The sequence below is a fragment of the Urocitellus parryii genome, chromosome 4 (assembly GCF_045843805.1).
Source record: "Urocitellus parryii isolate mUroPar1 chromosome 4, mUroPar1.hap1, whole genome shotgun sequence".
Taxonomy (NCBI): domain Eukaryota; kingdom Metazoa; phylum Chordata; class Mammalia; order Rodentia; family Sciuridae; genus Urocitellus; species Urocitellus parryii.
The window spans coordinates 179,105,058-179,124,505 of NC_135534.1; the positions used below are offsets into that span (position 1 = coordinate 179,105,058).

General features: G+C 40.1%; 1 protein-coding gene and 1 pseudogene across 2 annotated transcripts in view; both read left to right on the plus strand.

Annotated features, from left to right (window-relative positions):
• Positions 1–6,308: 6,308 nt before the first annotated feature.
• Positions 6,309–19,448, plus strand: part of Tgfbr1 (transforming growth factor beta receptor 1) — a 57,693-nt gene continuing 44,553 nt past the window's right edge. For both annotated transcript variants that reach the window (XM_077797066.1, XM_077797067.1), the window contains exon 1: positions 6,309–6,458. In XM_077797066.1, the coding sequence (XP_077653192.1) occupies positions 6,374–6,458 (85 nt within the window). In that variant the 5' untranslated portion in view covers positions 6,309–6,373. The remainder of the gene's footprint in view (positions 6,459–19,448) is intronic.
• LOC113201437 (glyceraldehyde-3-phosphate dehydrogenase pseudogene) lies at positions 6,541–18,447 on the plus strand (annotated as a pseudogene).

The window sequence follows — 19,448 nt, forward strand, 5'->3', positions numbered from 1 at the left end:
TTAAATAGATGAAGAAATATACCATACTCATGGATGAAAAGATTTAATATTGTAAAAACATAAATCATCCCCAAATTTACTCATAGATTCAATATAATTGCAATAAAAATCCTAGCAGGCTTTTTTTATTAGAAAAATTAAAAACTATCACTGAAATTTACCTGGGACTATAAGTATTTGAGAATAGGCCAAATAATGTTGATGACAAAGAAGAACCAAGTTGGAGAATCTCCTCTAAGACTTACCATAATGTACAGTAATCAAGACTGTGACACTAAGATAGGCAATAGATCAGTGGAAAAGAAAAGGAAGTCCAGAAATAGACCCATAGATATACAAATGATTTTTGACAAAGGCACCAGTGTAATTCAATGGGAGAAAGGAAAGTTTTTTTCAATAAATCATGCTGGATTAACAGAAATGTTAGTATAAGAAGAGCTGAATTCAGGCTTCACTTCTTACATAAGAGTTAATTCAAGATAGCTTTTTAAGGGCTTAAATGTAAAAGCTGAAAATATACAACAGAGGAACACGTAGGAAGACATCCTTGTGATTGTAAATACTCTTTATGTATTTGTCAAAACCCATCAAATTTATAGTACCAAGAGTGAACCCAGGGCTGGGGTTGTAGCTCAGTGATAGAGCTCTTGCCTAGCATGTGTGAGGCCCTGGGTTTGATCCTTAATACCACATAAAGATAAATAAATAAAATAAAGGTATTGTATCCATCTAAACTACAAATATATATATATATTTTTTTTTTAAAAAGTGAACCCAAATGTAAACTGTGTCAATGTAGTCTCGTCCATTGTAATGAATGGACCATTTGGTACTGGAAGTCAGTATAGGGGAGGCTGTGTGTGGGTAGAGGGCAGGAGATATATAGGAATGCTATATAATTTTGACTCAGCTTTACAGTGAACCTAAAACTGCTCTAAAAAATAAAAATAAAAACAAATAAACAACAAAATCAACCCAGAAGAAAACATCGATTACCTATGAAGAAGAAACCACTAGACTATTACCTGATTTCACCTCAATAATGGAGGCAGAGACAATGAAATGCTATCTTCAGTTGTTGAAAGAAGACAATTACCAACCTAGAATTAAATCTAGTCAAAACATTGTTCAAAAATAAAGATTACATAAACCATTTTCTAACATTTTAAACACCAAGATTGTTTGCCTCTAGTAGACTCCCACCAAAGGAAATTTGAAAGAATATACTTCACGCAAAATGAAAGTGATTTGAGATGGCAAGTCTGAGAGGTAAAAAGAAAGTTCCAAAGAAAGTGGAAGAAAAGTATTAGCGAAAGTGGACAAACCTATTTCTCTCTTGATATCCATGCCTCTTTGCAATGTGAATTTTCAGTTCCTTTTATTAAAAAATGGAGCCTATTTCCCAATTGAATAGAAAAAAGCAAATTCCATTGCAGTTTCTGCTATAGTCTCACTCCACTCAGATCACTACTGATACCAGATGTGTTTGGGGTTTCTCCACATACCTGGCAACTCTTGGGTTCTGCAGCAAATACCAGCTGGGCGTCCTTGAATTCAATTATAATTCTGCATTATCTACTGGGAGATAGAATTAGACCCTACAGGTCCTCAGTCCCCACCAATTTACCCTCTTCCTTCTGACACACCAGCTATAAATTAGGGTTTCTAAGTGCCCTCCTTTGCTAGAGCAGCTCACAGAATTCATGTACATTCACGTATGTTTCTCACAGAGAAACATGTACGTTTACCACTTTGTTATAAGGATATTTCAAAAGACACTAAAAAGAGACACATAGGCCCAGGTGTGAGGGAAGGATTGTCACTTCCATGTAGAGCACCACCCTCCAGGAGTCTATGTATTTAGCTATCAGAAGATCTCTGAATCCTGTCTTACGGGAGTTTTTTAATAGAAACTTCATTATATAGGCATGATTGATGCATGAACAACTATGTCAAATGTAATTGGACAAAAATGGAATGATCCAATGTTAATAATCTTGGTGGGAAAACTCAACAAGGCCTATCTGTTCAGATTCTGCAGCATTCCTTCATGGGGGTGATGGGTAGGACCCTTTCTCCAATGCAGTCTCATGATCTGCTATCAAGCAAGGTAGGCCAGGGAATTTCATTATGGCCAGTTCCAAGACAGAAAAATTAGTGTCTATGACCAGCTTCATGGAAGAGAAATTCTATGGCCTACCTTGGGAAGCCAGAAATTCTATGGCCTACCTTGGGGAGCCAGGAACCATGGATAAAACTCAAAATATATATGCATCATAATATTACTCCCCAAATTTGGCTTGGTTCAATTCATGCCCCAAACATCAGGGTGTGGTGGAAATGAACCTAATGATGTGCTGGTTTTAAATCTAAGACTCCAGAGATCTTGCACATTTCTCTCATTATCTTGGACCTCTGGACTGTCATGTTAGCAAGCCCAAGCTAGCCTGCTGGAGGATGAAACACCACCTGGAGGTGCTGATCTAGACCATCACCCCAGTTAGCCTGTCACCTGACAGCAGATTCCTGGGAAGCTCAGCTGAGATCAGCTTAAATTGGCCTAGACCAGAGAAAGTGCTTAGCTTACCCACAGTCTCATGAGAAATAATACATGGTTACTACTCTAAGCTACAAACTTTTGGAGTAGACTGTTATACAGTTAAGAGTACCAAGATATTAGCAATAGCTTATAATTGGTATAAATTAATAATAACTTGTAGGTTAAAATAGAAATACAATATACAATAATAATGGCCACACCTGTAATAATATACAGAATGGACCTATGACTGGAGGCAAAATGTTCCAAGGTTAAAAAATATAAGAGGTTTAGTTTTCTCACATAGTAAGAAATAATAATTTCAGAACTGGTTCAGTTGTTCCAGGAATATATAAGAACCCAGCCTCTCTTTTTCTCTCCACTATCCCTAGTTTCTGATGTCACCCTTATATTTAGAAGAGGCTGTTGTTATCTCTAGTCATTGAAACTGTGTTCCAGGCAGAAAGAAAGTGAAAATGAGATGAGTCTGTTTCTTTTTTTATGGGGAAACAAACCTACTTTGTAGAAAGTAAACTTCTGTATGGGTCTGGTGGGCCATACCTGTAATCCCAGCTACTTGAGAGGCTGAGGCAGGAGGATCACAAGTTCAAAGCCACCTCAGCAACTTAGCTTAGTGAGATCCTGTCTCAAAATAAAATTGAAGAAAGAAAGGGGCTGAGACTGTAAGTCAGTGGCAAAGCACTTGCCTAGCATGTGTGAGCCCCAAGTTCAATCCCTAGTACTGTGATAACAACAACAACAACTAACATATTTCCAGCCATGAGCATACCTAGGTGCAAAAGCCTGTGGGAAATTGAGATTTTTTTTTCTTTAACCTGGGTGAATTGCTTTCCTGAAAGAAATTAGTATTCTGCTATAAAGCAAATGTTGGAATTAATACAGATTAGGCAACTAGTAGCCTCTGCTCTCTATTTTGGAAAAAGCATCTTACCTGAGGGAATAATCCAGAAGAAAAAGCAATAATATACTCAGCATAAAGATTGAGAGGAAGCATTGTTCAGGGGGCAAGGAATTGGAGGGAGTCTTCTAGTTCTAGCTCCATAGCTGACTTGCTGGGGGATGATTCTCAGTTTCTTCCCCCTTGAAATTAAGTCATTGGAGTCAACAACCTCTGAGCTTTTTTGAGAACTTATGGAGACAGTGAATGAATTAACATTTATGATGAATTTCTTATGTGCAATAGCTCATTTAGACCTCACAACAAAAACATGCGTAGGTGTCATTATCCCACTCTTTACTACAGAATGCTGAATCTCAAAGAGCTCAAGTAGCATTCATAGATCCAGATCTTGTGAGTGGCAGAATCAGAATTCCAATCAGAATTTCCAGGCCTTCAAAGCCCTAGGCTTCTTTCCATGGCCTAAGCTTTCTCCAAAGGCAAACAGGCTCATTCATTTTTATTTACTGAATTTTAAATAAACCAGTGTCTTTTGAAGTGAATCTGGGCCAGGTGTAGCAGAATCACTCAGGGAGGAATGATAGTGTGTGTGGGGTGTAGGGTGTGGGTTAGAGGTGGGGGGCTAGTGTTCATTACAAATGCAGATTCCCACACTGCCTCCTGAGGAACTGAAGCTGACTTTCTAGGTCTAGCCCCAGGAATCTGCAGTAGAAAAAGCTCTATAGGTAATTTGGAGACACTTTAAAGTTGAAGAACCATGATTTTAAACTTACAATTTATTGTTCCATTCTAACATAGCTTATTTATGGATCTGTGGCTCATGGAAATTTCCTTCTAATATCAGGAAGATAAAATTTAAAAATAGTCTGTTTCTCCTTCCTGTTCCTCAGTTTTCTATTGAGCACACTTGATTCCATGGAAAATGTTAAGGACCTGGAGGTGTGTCATAGAAGAGATCCTCACACTGATTAACATAGGATCTGTAAGGCAAAGGCATGGATTAATATGAACTTAGATGCTGATTGGAATCACACAGAGCTGGAAAGGGGATGGGCAAAGGAAATGGCATTAACTAAATATTTACTATGTTCCAGACACTGTTCCAGACACATTACGTCATTGAAGGGACCCAAGACATGTGATTCAATCTCTTTTATTTATAAATGGGGTAGGTACTATTATTTTTTTTACATTTTAGAGATGGCTAGAGAAAAGCAATCACTTTCTGAGATGAAGCAAGCATTCATGCGTACAATAAAAATCTCTTGAGGTTTTATATCATGTAAACCACTGAGAACAGAACAGCATAAAGGCAGTGTAAAAAACCTCAGGTGAGACAAGATCCGTCAAGCCTCCATTGAAGCCCCTGGAACCAGAGGCCGGTCTCTTGGGACAGGGTGAGTCTGAGCCAAGGAGAGCTTGCTGCTGGTGGGCCTGGAGCCCCAGAGAGCAGGCTGTAGGCCTCCAAGTTGCAGGAGTTGCAGGCTGGGAATGGTTAACTGACTTGTTCACATCAATGTCCTAGCGTGAGGAGAATAGAGCAGGTCTCAGACCCCAGATCCAGTCCCTGAAGGAAGTCCCTCAGATAACTTGCTCAGCGAGCAGCTCTACAGAAATTTACCAATCGATACTGGAGGCTGGTTGATTTCTACCAAGCTTTATTTAATTCCGAGTTCAAATCACACACAAAATAAAATTTTTTCCTTAAAAGGTTCTGCGGAAAAATGTTCTCTGTGCTATGGAACAGCCTCCTTGGCTGTGTTTGTGTCTGAAGAAAGGACTAGTCTGACAGGAAGAATTACAAATCTGGAGCTCATTTTGGCGTCCCAGAGGGAAGGTGGGTGGAGCGTCTCACAGTAAATTAGGAATTCAGAATGAAAACGTAGTGGAGTTTATTTGGGTTTTTAGTGACACCTCAGAATTATTACACAGACGTGTCGGAGACAACTCAAAGTAATGATGACTGCTCCCCCTCCGCCCCGCGGGGGAGCTGGGTGCTAAGTAAGGGAATCCCTCTCCTTCGTGGGATGGGGTGAGGGACCCTCGGGTTCCAACCTGAAGTAGGTGTTAGAAGAGGGCAAGAGAGCGGCTTGGCTCCGCGTGTGGGTTTGTCCTGGAGAGAGGAGGGAGGCTACTGGGGGGGGGGGGGTTCTGAGTTCAGGATCTGGATTCTGAAGTTTTGGGGGCCTGGAATTTGGGGAGAGAGGCCAGGTTTGGGGTGGACACTAAGAGTAGTAAGAAATAGGTGCCTGGGTCGTCTATGAATGACACTGAGGAAGAGTCTTGGCGGAGATCTGTTGAAAGTTGAGGCATAGGTCTGGGGAGGGGAAGTTGGAGTAGATGCAGGGGCTGACCACAGAGCGGATCTGGGTGGCGCGTGTTGGGGGTTTGCTGATGCAGGGCTGTGAATGGGGGGTCATGGTGCAGTTGGAGGTGAAAGAAAAGAGCGTCAAGTGGCCACAGTCTTTTTCCAAAGCAACTCACACAGAGACCCACCCATCGGCTCGGCCCCGCGCTAAGAGGGCTGAAGGCTCTGCAGGCCAGGGGCTGGCTAGACCCTGCCCCCACTCGCCTCCGAAGCCGGGAGCCGGGAGCAGCTCGGGCTAGGGCAGGGGTCTGGCAGCACGGCCCCCCGGAGTGCAGGGGCGTGCCCAGAGGCTGGCGCCCGCGGCTCCACATTGGCTGTCTGACGGGCCCGCGGGCGGGGCTCCGGGCCGGGTCCCGCTCGGGCGCTCTCAGCCGGCGGGAGGCGGGGCCGGCGGGAGCCCGGCAGCCAATGGGCGCGCGTCCCCGGAGCAGTTACAAAGGGCCGGAGCGAGGCCGCCGCGGCGGCGGGGGAGGTGGGGCGAGGCGAAGCTTGCTGAGGCGAAGCGGCGGCCGGGCCGGGCCGGGCCACAGGCGGTGGCGGCGGGACCATGGAGGCGGGAGCCTTTGCTCCGCGTCGCCAGCTGCTTCTCCTCGTGCTGGCAGCGGCCGCCACGTTGCTCCCGAGGGCGACGGGTGAGCGGCGGCGGGCAGGCGGGCGGCCTCGGGGCGCGCGGGCCGGGCCCGGCCTCTGGCTCGCTCCTGCTCTTTCTCAAACATGGCGCGGGGCCGGGGGCGCAGGTGGCGGTGCTGGGCCCTGGCAGCGGCCGCCACGCGAGCCGCAGGCGGGCGGGAGCGTGGGTCGGAGCGCGGCGGACTTGCCCGGCAGCCCGAGGCCGCCCCACTTGGGGCTCCCCGGGGGCGGTGGCGTCGGGAGGAGCCGTCCGAGGTCTGGGGCTGTGTTCTGGAGAGTGAGTGGGCGAGGACCGGAGGTGTGAGGCTGGCGGGCACTGGCCGAACCGCTGCTGCCCTCCCGCTCTGACACCGTGTGGCTTTGCACTAGGCACCCCAGCCCCAGGCGGGTCGGGGCTGCCGGGGCCCGGGCGGGGTTGGGGTCGGCGGCGGCTTCCCGGCCCGGGTGTGGGCTCTGAGCCCGAAGGGCGTCCTAGGGCGGTGGGAGGGGGGCGCCCTCGTAGCCCAGACCCCCGGCTCGGCTGTGCTGCCCTGGGCTTTGGCGCCGGCCCGGGCCAATCCTGCGGAAAGGGCTGCTTCTCCAGCCAGGGGGTGGTGGAAGGGGAGCTGCGAAGCTTTGTTTGAGGAGGCACGAAGATGCGCGGAATGTTTCTTCTTTTCGTGCGTCTGGAAATGTTGAAGTGAGTCCAGTAACCAGAAGGCTACGGATTGTTTTCGTAGTAGAAACTTGAACGTTTGCTCACTCGGCAGGGTTTGGAATGTTTGAATGGGAATGACTCTGTGAATTGATCAAATGCTTTCATTTCCTCGAAGGAACATTGCTTGTGATGTTCCTTTTAATCAGTCACAGTATTTTAGAACCAGAAGTCTGTGTGACTAGTTTTCAAGGGAGAATGCTTGCGCGGCTTTCCAAAATATGAAATCGGGTAGTAATAAATGGTTGTCATCTACTCTGGCGAGGGTAGGAGTGAAAAACTTTTGTTAGCGACCGAACTAACATATAGGAAACTAAAATATAGAGTCTCAACATTAGCAACTAAAATAGAGCAAAAGTACATTTCTGTTTCTGAAATCCGGTAGCAAATGTTGAAAAAAACAACCTCTTAAGACTGGAGATGCCAATTATTATGAATACTAATAGCTACTGTTTATTGAGATTATTATTTTGTAAATGCATAAAGAACACCAAAGTACATTAATTCCCACAGCCAAACCATCAGGGCTAGTGGCTTTTGCCCCATTTTATTGTAGATGTGAAAACTGAGGTGCAAGGCAAGTATTTACCAAGTGTTCAAGTTAGAATTTGCACTTACTGTTCACTATTTTCAAAATCTAAACTCCTGATATATACACCAAATTAGCATAGCCCATTTTAATTTTTCAATCATCTGATAGGCAGTTGATTTTATTACTCACTTTTATATTTTGCCCCCACAATTTGAGTATCAAATTGGCTTTTCTCTGATTCCTCGCACATTCTTGAGTCCCTTTACACAGATCTGCATTAGAGGAAACAATTGTGCTTTTGACCTTGGCATAAGGAGGAAGGCAGGATGACTGTGTGAATAAGTGGGAGAATTAATGTAATTATTCATCAAACAAAATAATATTTCAGTACTACTACTTGAAGAATACTTCACTCTTTTCCACCTACAGTATTTCAAGTGTTTGTGGATTTAAGAAACAGTGTTGGGTTTAATTGGATGTTCAAAATATTTCTTCATCCAATCCCAGGAGGAGTTCACAGCCTACTTGGGCACACTTAACAGTATAAAATTGATGTAAATGCTTATGTTACTTAAAGCCCAGACAACCTCCCCTGATCTGGTTAAGTTGATATTTCAGTTCTTCACTCTATACATTCTGAAGAAGTGCACTTTTTTTTTTTTTTTAATAATTTAGCTTCCCTATTTAAGACTTGCTATCATTCCTTATTGTTTGAGGATCACTTTTGTATTTCTTTGCTCAGCTTCTGGTCTTTCCAACATAAATTGTTCTAGGGAAATTGGTTCATTGTCCCTGTTACACAGTTTAGTACCACGATATCTACATACATATCCCATGTGAGAATGCTGTTTACTTCCTTTATACCTAAAACTCAACTCTGCTGCCTTTTTTGACTTGTTGCCATCCGCTTAGTTCTGCCTGTTATCACCCACATCTAGTTGCTTTCCAGTGTTTCTCTCATCTAGGCTTTTCCATGGGCTATTGCCAAGCTAATCTTCCTGTATCATCCTGTACAAATTTATAGGATTTCCCATTTGTAGTCAGCACCTAGAGCAAAGCTTGAGGCTTCTGATTGGGTCATCTTAGCGAATCCAATCAGAAATCTCACTTCTCACAACTGCAAACCCTCAGTTCCAGTAGTCTCTATTTTCCCACTAACTCCAGATTGTTGAGCCTTTTCACTACATATTTAATTTGCATCTTTTGTGGAGCATGAGGAGAGTATTTTCAGTCTTTACTTCCTATACTGGTTTAGTTCTCTTTGAGCTCTTTACTTCCTTGAACCCTATAGCACTTAAAGCTTGTGCTGTCCATTTCTACCATCTTGCACTGTTATTTAACTGCATTGGTGTATTTTAGGTACCCAGAGGGCAAGAGTCACACCTTTTCTTTCTTTCATGGCCTCAGAACCTAGTACTGTGTTTTATATCCTGTTCTGCATAAATACTTGTTGATTAAATGAATTCCATTTGAGCAGTCCTGCTATTTTATGCTAGTATAGGTTATGCAATATTAATTTATGATTCTCTGTATATAACCAGGAAATGTTATATGGTGTGATGAAAGAAGCAGTTATTTGATTTGGTTATTAGTCCCCAATTCACCTCTACTTTTGCAGAAAATGGGTGATAACCTATTTTGTCTAATTCACATGGTTGTGAAGATCAGATGAGAAGCTGTGTGCATATTTGAGTTTCAGGATACTCTTTTGTATTGTTAGTAGTAATTAGGACTGATGTTCAATCAGCAGTTCCCATTGGGTCACTTATGTTTTGATTGGTTAAATATCCTTTCTGATTGATTTTTTTACCCTTGTAGTGCCAATTATTACATATTTTTAATTCCACTCCTGTATAGAAGCATTCGTATTCAAAGAGTGAAATAGTGTAGGCTGAGTGTCTGAGGAAGCCTTCCTGGACACTATGGGACTTAAACTGGCTTTGAAGTGTGGCTAGAATTCAGATAGGCAGACAGTAGGATTTGATGAGTATTAAAGTTCTTAAAGTTATATCCCCCACTAACCTGGGCCCTACTTTAGGATAGGAAATAAAAGCTTTTATTGACTGACTGACAAGTTACTCTTTAGTAATAGGTTTCTTATTCTGTACTGTAGGGTTTGGATGTATTAACCTCTATTCCCCTCCCACCCCCAACCCCAATCCTAAAAACTACAGTAAATGGCTGGAAACAAAACAGAAAGGTAACATAGATAGGCTGAGTGATGGAAAATAACATGATGGGATGTCCACCAGGCTTTCTAATGGTAAAGTCAAAGGTGTATCATCACTTCTGTTTACAGGTGCAAAAATGCAACTCAGATTCAGTGAATTCCTCAGGGTTGCACAAGGGTAGAACTTGGCCAGGAACAATGCTTTTCTGATTCCAAATCTTGAAAATGTGAAGAACTCAAAGATGGAGGAGGAATAGGATTAGTGGGATGACCTCCCTAAGTGAAACTGGTCTTGAATTTCTCAGAATTTATGAAAAGTGAGTTCTGAAAAAAAAAAAAAGTGAGTTCTGCAGTTGGGAGGGAGGGAGAATGATTATAGGTTAAAAGTTTTCAAGGGAAAGGTCAGGTTTTTTTTTAAAATTTTTTTTCCTTTTTATTGATGATAAAAGGACACTTGGTATACTGATTACTGATTGAGAAAAGTGAGTTTGTAGTAGTTTGGAAGACAGTCTTGGGTTAAGTAGTATAATTGAGTTAGGCTGGATTTGAACAACCTTGGTTAGATTAGAATTTTAGATGATATCCTTTGCTGTTGGAATTGCATAAGGGAATTGTTGTGATCAAACTAATCATGTGGAAGATAAATCTTGTTCTTGTTGCGGCAGGGGGGTGCTAATATGGGGGTGACCCTTGCTGAAAGGTTCTAGGTCTGGTTGAAAGTTATCCAGATTCTACACCATTCTTGTAATGCCTTTATATTGCATCAGATATGCTCATGTATAATTGAAGTGAGTTTTGAAAATGTTGTTACCCTACGGATGGCCCTTTTGATATAAGAGCATCTCTTTAGACCACAGAGCCCCCTGCAGATGTTGGCTGACCACATTCCTTTTGCTGTTCTTTTTGGTCATGTCTTACATAATGCAGCGTCCTCTGAACAGATGGACTGTGGTTTGATAGCATGTGATTGGGTCACATCTTTGCTTCCTGCTTCTGGAATTAAGGGCAGATGCTGGCATGTCTCTTAGGGATTTTTATGTTTTGTCTCATAGAACTAGCTCCAGGAAATTTTTAGAGTCTTCTCAAATTTATGATCTATCTTGACCCAACCAAATTCTTAATTCATAGGCTATTATTTAATGCCTTTCTTAATTGCATTTTCTCAATGACAAATCTAAGCAGTTGCCACAAACATTAAAATTTGCTGCCATTCTGAATTGTATACATTTTTAGTTGTGTAGTTTGCTTTCAGCCCAAATATTACAGGTAGATTTTATTAGATGTCTGGTGCTTGCTTATCTTCAGCATGAACTTAAAATTGGTTGACTTGTCAGTTTTCTCCTTTTGGACATCCCTTATCAAGCACTAATGGGGTACATATGATTAGTTTTTTGGGTCCAATTTTATAGATCATGTTTGGCCTTTTATAAAATTGCTTGCTCATTTTGGCAACATGAAATAATTTCTAACTTTAGTAAGAATGACTTGCAGGCTGTGTACACATGGGTTGCTTTGACATTTCTTGAAAGAATATAATAATGTGCCAGCCATTCTACCTGCCTTGTCTCATTTAATTCTCATAACCAACCCTGAATGGTAGTTGTGTAGTAACATACAAATTTTTTACTTACGTGCTGGTTAATTCCCAAAAGATTATTTTTAAGTCCATTTGTTTCCAGGTCCGGGTGACCAGAAGATATCTGTGGTTTTTTTTGTTTTGTTTTGTTTTTAAATCAAGAACCATTTATTGATCTTTTTATGTGTATATCTTCATTTTGATGACATTGATTCTAACCATTCTTTTCAACTCTCTTTAACAATAACCAAAGATGTTAGTATTTTGTCTTTCATCCTTTAATCATAAATTTAAGAAAGGAAGACCCTTCTTGAATTAGAACAATTGTAGATTAACAATAGTCCAACCTCTGAAACTCAAATGATTGTTTGTTACCATTAACTCCATTTGCCTGGATAATTAGAGTTGACCAGAGGAGTTTGTTCATATTGGGACCTATTTTCTATCTATGAATGTTTATAAATAGAAGAGCATCTGGTTTCCATTTGACAAACAAGGAAACTGAGGTCATGCTGTTAATCAATGGGGCAGCCTGCATGTAAGCACTTCAGGGTAAGTGCTCTTTTGCATTTATTGTGCTGCTTTTTTTTTTTTTTTTAATACAGTAAATATATTGTTAGAGCCACTTCAGCAGGAAGGATGTCTTCTTTCAGCCATGGGAATTTGCTTCAGCTTCTCTTAATTGCAGTTTGGCTCTTTTGCAACGACAGTTTACTCAGGTGCTTGCCATCTTTGACCTTATATTTTAAGATAATTTGAATTTCACTAATGATAGTTGATCGTTTATTTTTATCAATTTATGTATGTTCATAGAAAACTTTGCTTCCGTAAGTAACACAAGCATGGAACTAGAAATTTGAACTACGGGGGAAAATCTGTTATTAACAGTTTATCTTTTCCTGTCCCTGTGCATTTTTTTTTTTAAGTAAAAATCATTCCACTTCAGCAGTTAAGCAAAGCTAATAAAAGTGGTTTTTTGTTTGTTTTGTTTTTTTAATGAAGCTGGGGTTGTAGCTCAGTGGCAGAGTGTATGTTTAGCATGTACAAGACCTTGAGTTCAAATCTTAGCACAAAAAGAATTTTAAAAAAGTGTTTTTAAGTTGGCAAAGAGCTTTAACTTGTAGAAGAAGTAGCTAACTCATTTTTAGCAAATATTTAATAATGAGCAACATGATGGGAAGTATAAAAAAAGATGAAACTGACTTGCTTTTAAGAAATAGCCTGGGCTTGGGGTTTAACTCAGTGATAGAATTACATGTGTGAGACTCTGGGTTTAATCCCAGTACAGGGCAGGGGGTGGGGAGGAGAAGAAGAAAAAAAGAAAGAGAAAAGAAATACAAGGTTGGAGGAATATAGTATATTCAGACTCAGTAATAGCAACTGTGAGGACTACTTTACAGAAATGGTATGGGATTTGATCTCTGTGCCTTGCAGCATGGCAGGGTTTGGAGTGGATGACATCTGGAAGGGAAGTGTTCCTGGGCTGGGGAAGATGACATGTGTGGAGAAATAACATGTTGCCTTTCAAGAATTTTAAAGAAAGAGTGAAAAGGTCATGATATAAAAAGGTAGGGTGAGAGAATTATCGGCCTTGAAAATTAGGCAGGTTGTTTAGTATGGAAAAAAATGTTTTCTTGTATGACAGAGGAAATGGAGCAGAGGGGAGTTACCTAGGGAGGTTTGGGAGTTGTTTTGAAGGCATCTGGAATGGAGTAGAAGTGTGGCTCTGAGGCATTTCAAACATGAGAGGAGTTGATCTGTTCTTTGCATGCATGCTCTTATTCCCCCACATAATCTCCATGGCCTCCTCCCTCATGACTTGCAAGTCTTTGTTCACATGTCACCTTTTTCTCAGTGATGTTTACCCTGACTACTTTCAAAAAAATTGTTATTATCTACTCTGCTTTTCTGTTGTAACCCTTTCTTCTGATATCAGTATTTACTTACCATGTATACTTTCTTACTATGGTTATTGTTTCCTACTAAAATATAAACTTCATGAAAGCAGATACCTTTATTTTGTTCACTAATGTATTTCAAGTGCATAGAAAGTGCCTGGTGCATCATAGGCATGAGTAGATGTCTGTTAAATGGCAGTGGATCTCAGCTTTAAAAAGATAGTGCAGAGGGCTGGGGATGTGGCTCAAGCGGTAGCGCGCTCGCCTGGCATGTGCGGGGCGCTGGGTTCGATCCTCAGCACCACATAAAAATAAAATAAAGATGTGTCCACCGAAAACTAAAAAATAAATATTAAAAAAAAAAAAAAGATAGTGCAGAAATCGGGGCTTGTGGTTCAGTGGTAGAGCACTTGCCTGGCACTGAGTTCAATCCTCAGCACCACATAAAAACAAATAAATAAAATAAAGGTATTGTGTTCATCTACAACTAAAAAAATATTTTAAAAAAAGATAGTGCAGAAATTAAGAAGGACTTCATAAAAGGGAAAAAGTGAAGTTTTTACACCTGGAAGATGTCTTTAATAAGAAATTTGGTGAGAGAAGGATTAAAGGGAAATTAATTCTGGCTTGAGCATGTTGATTTAGAGGTAAAGGTAGCCAAAGGAATTGTTCAGTAGTCAATGAAGGTAAAAGACTGGATCCTGTTTGGAAATAGGAGAGAACCTACAAAGAAAGGACTTATCAGTATTTCCCTTTCACCTTATTCTCTTTTTCTTTTGGATTCCAGTGGCCCAAAAGACCACCTTACATGGTGTATTTTAATCCCGAAGTCCTAGTTTGGGTCTGGGAGCTCTGCTCAGCTCACCACAGTGTTCTTTCCTCCTAGGTTGCAGGTCCATGTTTTGTGTTTTCCCCCGAACTCCATAACACCAAAGCAGTATGTATTCAAAACATGATCTTTTGGTTGTACTAAAGTGAGGTAAAATGTAGGTCTCTTGGGAATCTGCTCTAGTGTCTACTAAGATAGAACATGGGAAGTTTTCTGTTTGGAGCATGAGTTTATACTACTGGTCAGGTTGTAATTGCAGTGTTATAGATGTCACCTTAGTTATCGCTTAGAGTTCTCTGATGGCTCTCTTATTAAATGAGTTTCCTGCTACTGTTTTGTTCCATGAGCCAAACACTGTTCCCATTGTATTTCTAGAACATCTTTAATTTTCTGTTCAGATTGATCCAATCAAAGTTTGCTTTCTTTCCAGTTTTGAAGGCAGATTCAGTTCATGTGACTTGGTTCCCAGCAATTTAATATAATCTTTGTTTATCAGAATAGGTGTCAAGGAGGATAACTCCTAACTTACATGGCTCTTGTAAAGATAGTATACATCGATGTTTATGAAGTTCCTAGCACAAGCCTGACAACTGTTGGTATTAGATAAGTGGGAATTATATATTTAAATGAGTAGAAGACTGACTTTTGGGAGAATTAGAAATGATTGGTAGTGAGAGACAAATTTCAGCTCAATGTGAAAAAGGTCTTTCTATCAAAAGTAGCTGTCATAAAAAATGGAACATTATAAGAGAGTTTGTTAACTGTCATTGGAAATATCCAGATAAAAGCTAGATAATCTCTCTGAGAAGTTGTAGAAAAAACTTGCATTGGGTAGTAGATTGGATTTGATTATGTTTAAGCTCTGTTTCTACTTCAGAATTTTGTACTTTTAGGTATAATCCCAATTTACTTGTTTACTATTGAACATACAGGCTAAACCAGGATTCATGGTTTTAAAATAAGCACTATCTTGTAACTTTCTTGTTGAATGATAAAAATTTACTTACTGATTGGCTCATGTTCCAGTCATTTTCCAGAAAAGGATTTAGTAAGCTTGAAATAAAATTCGATAATACCAAAACTGTGACCACAAAAGAACAAGTCAGTAAAAGGAGAAGAAATTATCTACAATTTTAACTGAGGAAAGCTTTGACAATTTAGACTTAACTTTTAGTTTTCTAGCAGCAAGGGCAAATAAGGAAACTTGATAGTTTACATAGTTCTCATTGCCTGTTATTGAGAATTCAGGAGGAGCCTGCCACTTTCATTAAAACGCCAAGATTGCAACCCTCAGAGAATCTCCAAGTGGGTAATGAGATATCACTGGACCTGGCAGTGTTAATTCTCAGGCTTGGTTTCTTTCTTTCTTTTTTTATTTTTTATGTACTGGGGTTGAACCCAGGGGTGCTCTACCACTGAGATACATCCCCAGCTCTTTTAATTTTTGTTTTGAAACTGTTATGCTGAGTTGCTGAGGCTGGTCTCAAACCTGACATCCTCTTGCCTCAGCCTCTTTAGTCACTGGAATTACTGGTATGTGCCACCATTCCTGCTTCAGGCTTTCTTTTTAACATGTTTTGAGGGTCTGGTTTAGTACTACTGCCACCGTCTTTCTTGTCCAGTTTAAACTTCTGATTCAAGTGTGGACACTAGTCTTTCTCTCATGCCAATGGAACAGCTGACGTAAGGCTAGGATATTTAAATCAAGCTTTGCTAAAAGCTAGGGCATAATGAATAGAGAGCAACATGAAACTATTTAGCCTGGCTTACAAAGCATTTTCCTAATGTTCTTATCTTTTTGGCCTATTTCCATTTGGCAGACATCATCAGAGTACTACCACCAAAGATGAACAGAGTCAGACGTTTACCTTTCTTCACACAGGCCCAAGTAGGCCAGGTCTAGAGTGTTTTTGCTTGGGTTTCCTGCTTAAAGAACTGTGTCATTTCTGGCTGATGAATGTTGGGAATAATGACTTTAGGAGAAACCACACTTAATCAAAGAGTGTGGCCCTACCATACCAGTCTCACAGTAACCCTATATTAATATGAAAGATACCCACATGCATTTGCATCAGAGGCATTCTTTGGTTAGAGGCATTCTGATTTGGGGGCAGAAAAACAAGCTTCCTGTACTTCGGTAGAATCTGTTGTAGAAGTCTTTGTATAGGACCATTTAGAAATAAAGTGAACGATTTGTTTTTATCACTTCATGATTCATAAGGATTTATTTTCCTTATTCTGGCTACTTTAAATCTGTTCCAGCGTTTCCTTATTCTCACTGACTCAACAAGGAAAGGACTAAACCTTCCTATTTTTGTTGACATGCTTCAGGGTAACCATTCCATCTAGATTTCCTAGGTGTGAACCTCACTGATTACATAATAGTGTATATTTATAGTTCTAGGACACCTTGTGCAGGCATCCTATTACATTTCTACAATATAAGATTCTTAAATATGCATTGAAGTACAAACAGGTTCCATGAGAAAAACAAAACTGGCTCTTTTTTTTTTTAACTAGAAGCAAGAACTAATATACATATTTGTGAGCTCTGAACATGGAGGATATCTCATATATCTGAAGAGGGGGAACATGGAGATAGAAAAGCAGAAATCGTGGACTTTTATTTGTGTATATACACACATGTGCACACAAACACACAAAATATGTTTTTTTTTTTTTTGGCTTGATGTATTCATTCCCAAATTGAACTATAATGTGCTCTAATTGAGGGTCTTTGTTTAGCACATGGCTGTTGATTTGAGTATTCTCCAATTGAGAAACTGACATTTTAATTTTGTTATTCAGTGTGCAACGGATTTAAATAAAAACATCAAGATGGTCTATTGTAGATTTCCTTCAACAATAATTATATGTAATTATTTTACCAAAATAAACAAGTTAAAGTAGTTTTACTTATTTCATCTCATTTCACATTTGGTGAAAAAAAAATAATAAAAATATATATCCCAGAGGCAAGTTTGCTTGTGTTTCTCAATGAGAGAAAATAAATCCTGATTCCACATCCCACCAAAGCATTGTAAAATTAGTCTTGATACTGAAAATGTAATATAGCACTGCAGATTGCTTTCCTATTGCTTTCCTGTTTCTTTTTTCATTATTTTTCTCTCCTCCTTTCCACGGTGCATTTTACTTTCATTCTTTGCCCTCTTATTTTTTTATCCATGTATAAATTTGAATCTTTATGTTCTCAACACTCATTTTCCCCATGATTACAATTATTTCTTCTTCTTTATCTTTTTAATTTTTTTAAAAGGCTACATAAATATTCTTCAAGCTAGATGGCTAGATTTCATCATTTAAGTTTTGTCATATGTAGTTTACCCTTACTAAGGTAATCAGTTAAGAGTAGTATGTGGGCTATGTGCTCCTCCCTATTTGACAGACAGCCACATATTCTTGGGTAGAGCCAGCTGTGTCCCTGAGACATGGTGGTAAAGGTTGGTGAAATGGATTTGGCTATATTGGGCACCTGGTTATCCAACTCCAACAAAGTGGGTATTGTTTGCCATTGATGGCCCCTTCATTGACCTCAGCTACGTGGTTCACTTGTTCCAATATGATTCCACACATAACAAGTTCAATGGCACAATCAAGACAAAGAACTGGAAGCTTGTCATCAATGGAAAACCCATCTTCATCTTTCAGGAGCAAGATCCTGGGGTGATGCTGATGTTGAATATGTTGTGGAGTCTGATGGTGTCTTCACTACCATGAAGAAGGCTGGGGCTCACTTGAAGGTTGGAGCTAAAAGGGTCATTGTTTCTGCCTTTTCTGCTGATGCCCCCAGGTCTTCTAAGGTTGGGAAGTACAGCTCCCTCAAATTTGTTTGCAGTGCTTCCTGTACCACTGTATAACACCTCTGGCTAAGGCATGACAACCTTGGAATCATAGAGGGCCTCATGACCATAGTCCCTCTGGTAAACTGACATGATGCCATGGGGCTTCCCAGAATATCATCAGGGCATCCACTCATGCTATCAGGGCTATAAGGTCATCCTTAAGGTGAATGGGAAACTCACTGGCATGGCCTTCAGAGTGCCTGACCCCAGTGTGTTGGTCACGGATCTGATGTGCTGTTTGTAAAAAGCTGCCAAAAATGATATCAAGAAGGTGGTGAAGTGAGCATTGGAGGTCCTCCTAAAGGACATCCTAGACTACACCAAGAACCAGATTGTCTCCTGCAACTTTACAATGACACCTAGTCTTCCACCTTTGATGCTGAGGCTGAAAATACCTCTCATGCTACTTCAGCAACATTCTTGGGTTAACCTTTTTTAAACAATTATATTGCTAGAAAACTGCATGAGAGAAAGCTCCTGTGAATGTTCATGTGCCTATAGTGTACGTTGTGTTCTATCAGTGTTGCTTCCTACAGCTGTCTGAAGGCCAGTTCTGATTTTCTGTCCAACATCTAGAACATGAATTGGCAAGTTGTAGGAGCTTAAAGAAATACTTGTTGAATGAATGCATAAACAAAATTTTAAGCATTTTATTAGATGTTGGACACTGATTCATTTTAGCCCTCAAATAATCTTCATTTAGCCCATAAATCTTCTGTGACTGAGCTATTATAAATTTAGGAAGTAAGTTGAAGAAATTTAGGCTCAAATAAGTGACTTCCTAAGGATTACTTAGTGTATGACTGGAAAAGATAGGAGTCAAACTAAGTCTTTTTGTCTCTGAATTCCATGGACTTAATCACTATATTCTTAATAACAAGGGGTCAAATTAAAGTCTAATAAGGAACTATACAAAAGTATGTTTAGATTGGGGAAAAATAAGAAATTTAGTTATTGTTTTAACACTCACTGGTAGAAATTGAAGTTTCCCATTTCTTTTGAAGGCCTTGGGTAACATTAAGTGCACACATCTGCTTTCTGTGTTAACACACCACTCTCAACTCATTGAAGTGAAACAAAAATAAAAGAAAGGTCACTTGACAGAACCACAATCATAATTATACCATAAGCAGTTTTAATTCCTACCCTTCCTGTTCAGTTAATAATGTGTCCATTTTCCTATCCTTAAACATGCTTTTAGAATATCAGTTTTGATGTTCATATAGTCTTCCATTTATGATTGTATCATAATTTATTCTGTCATCATTTTGTCATTCATACAGGTTTTCCATCATAAAATTGTAACAGACATTTGTGTGCTTACATATTTGCTCTCATCTATTATTCAAATTCTAAGGATAAGAATGAATAGATTAAAAGGGATAAACTTTTAAAAAGCTTTTAGTGAATATTGGCAGATTATTTTCTAG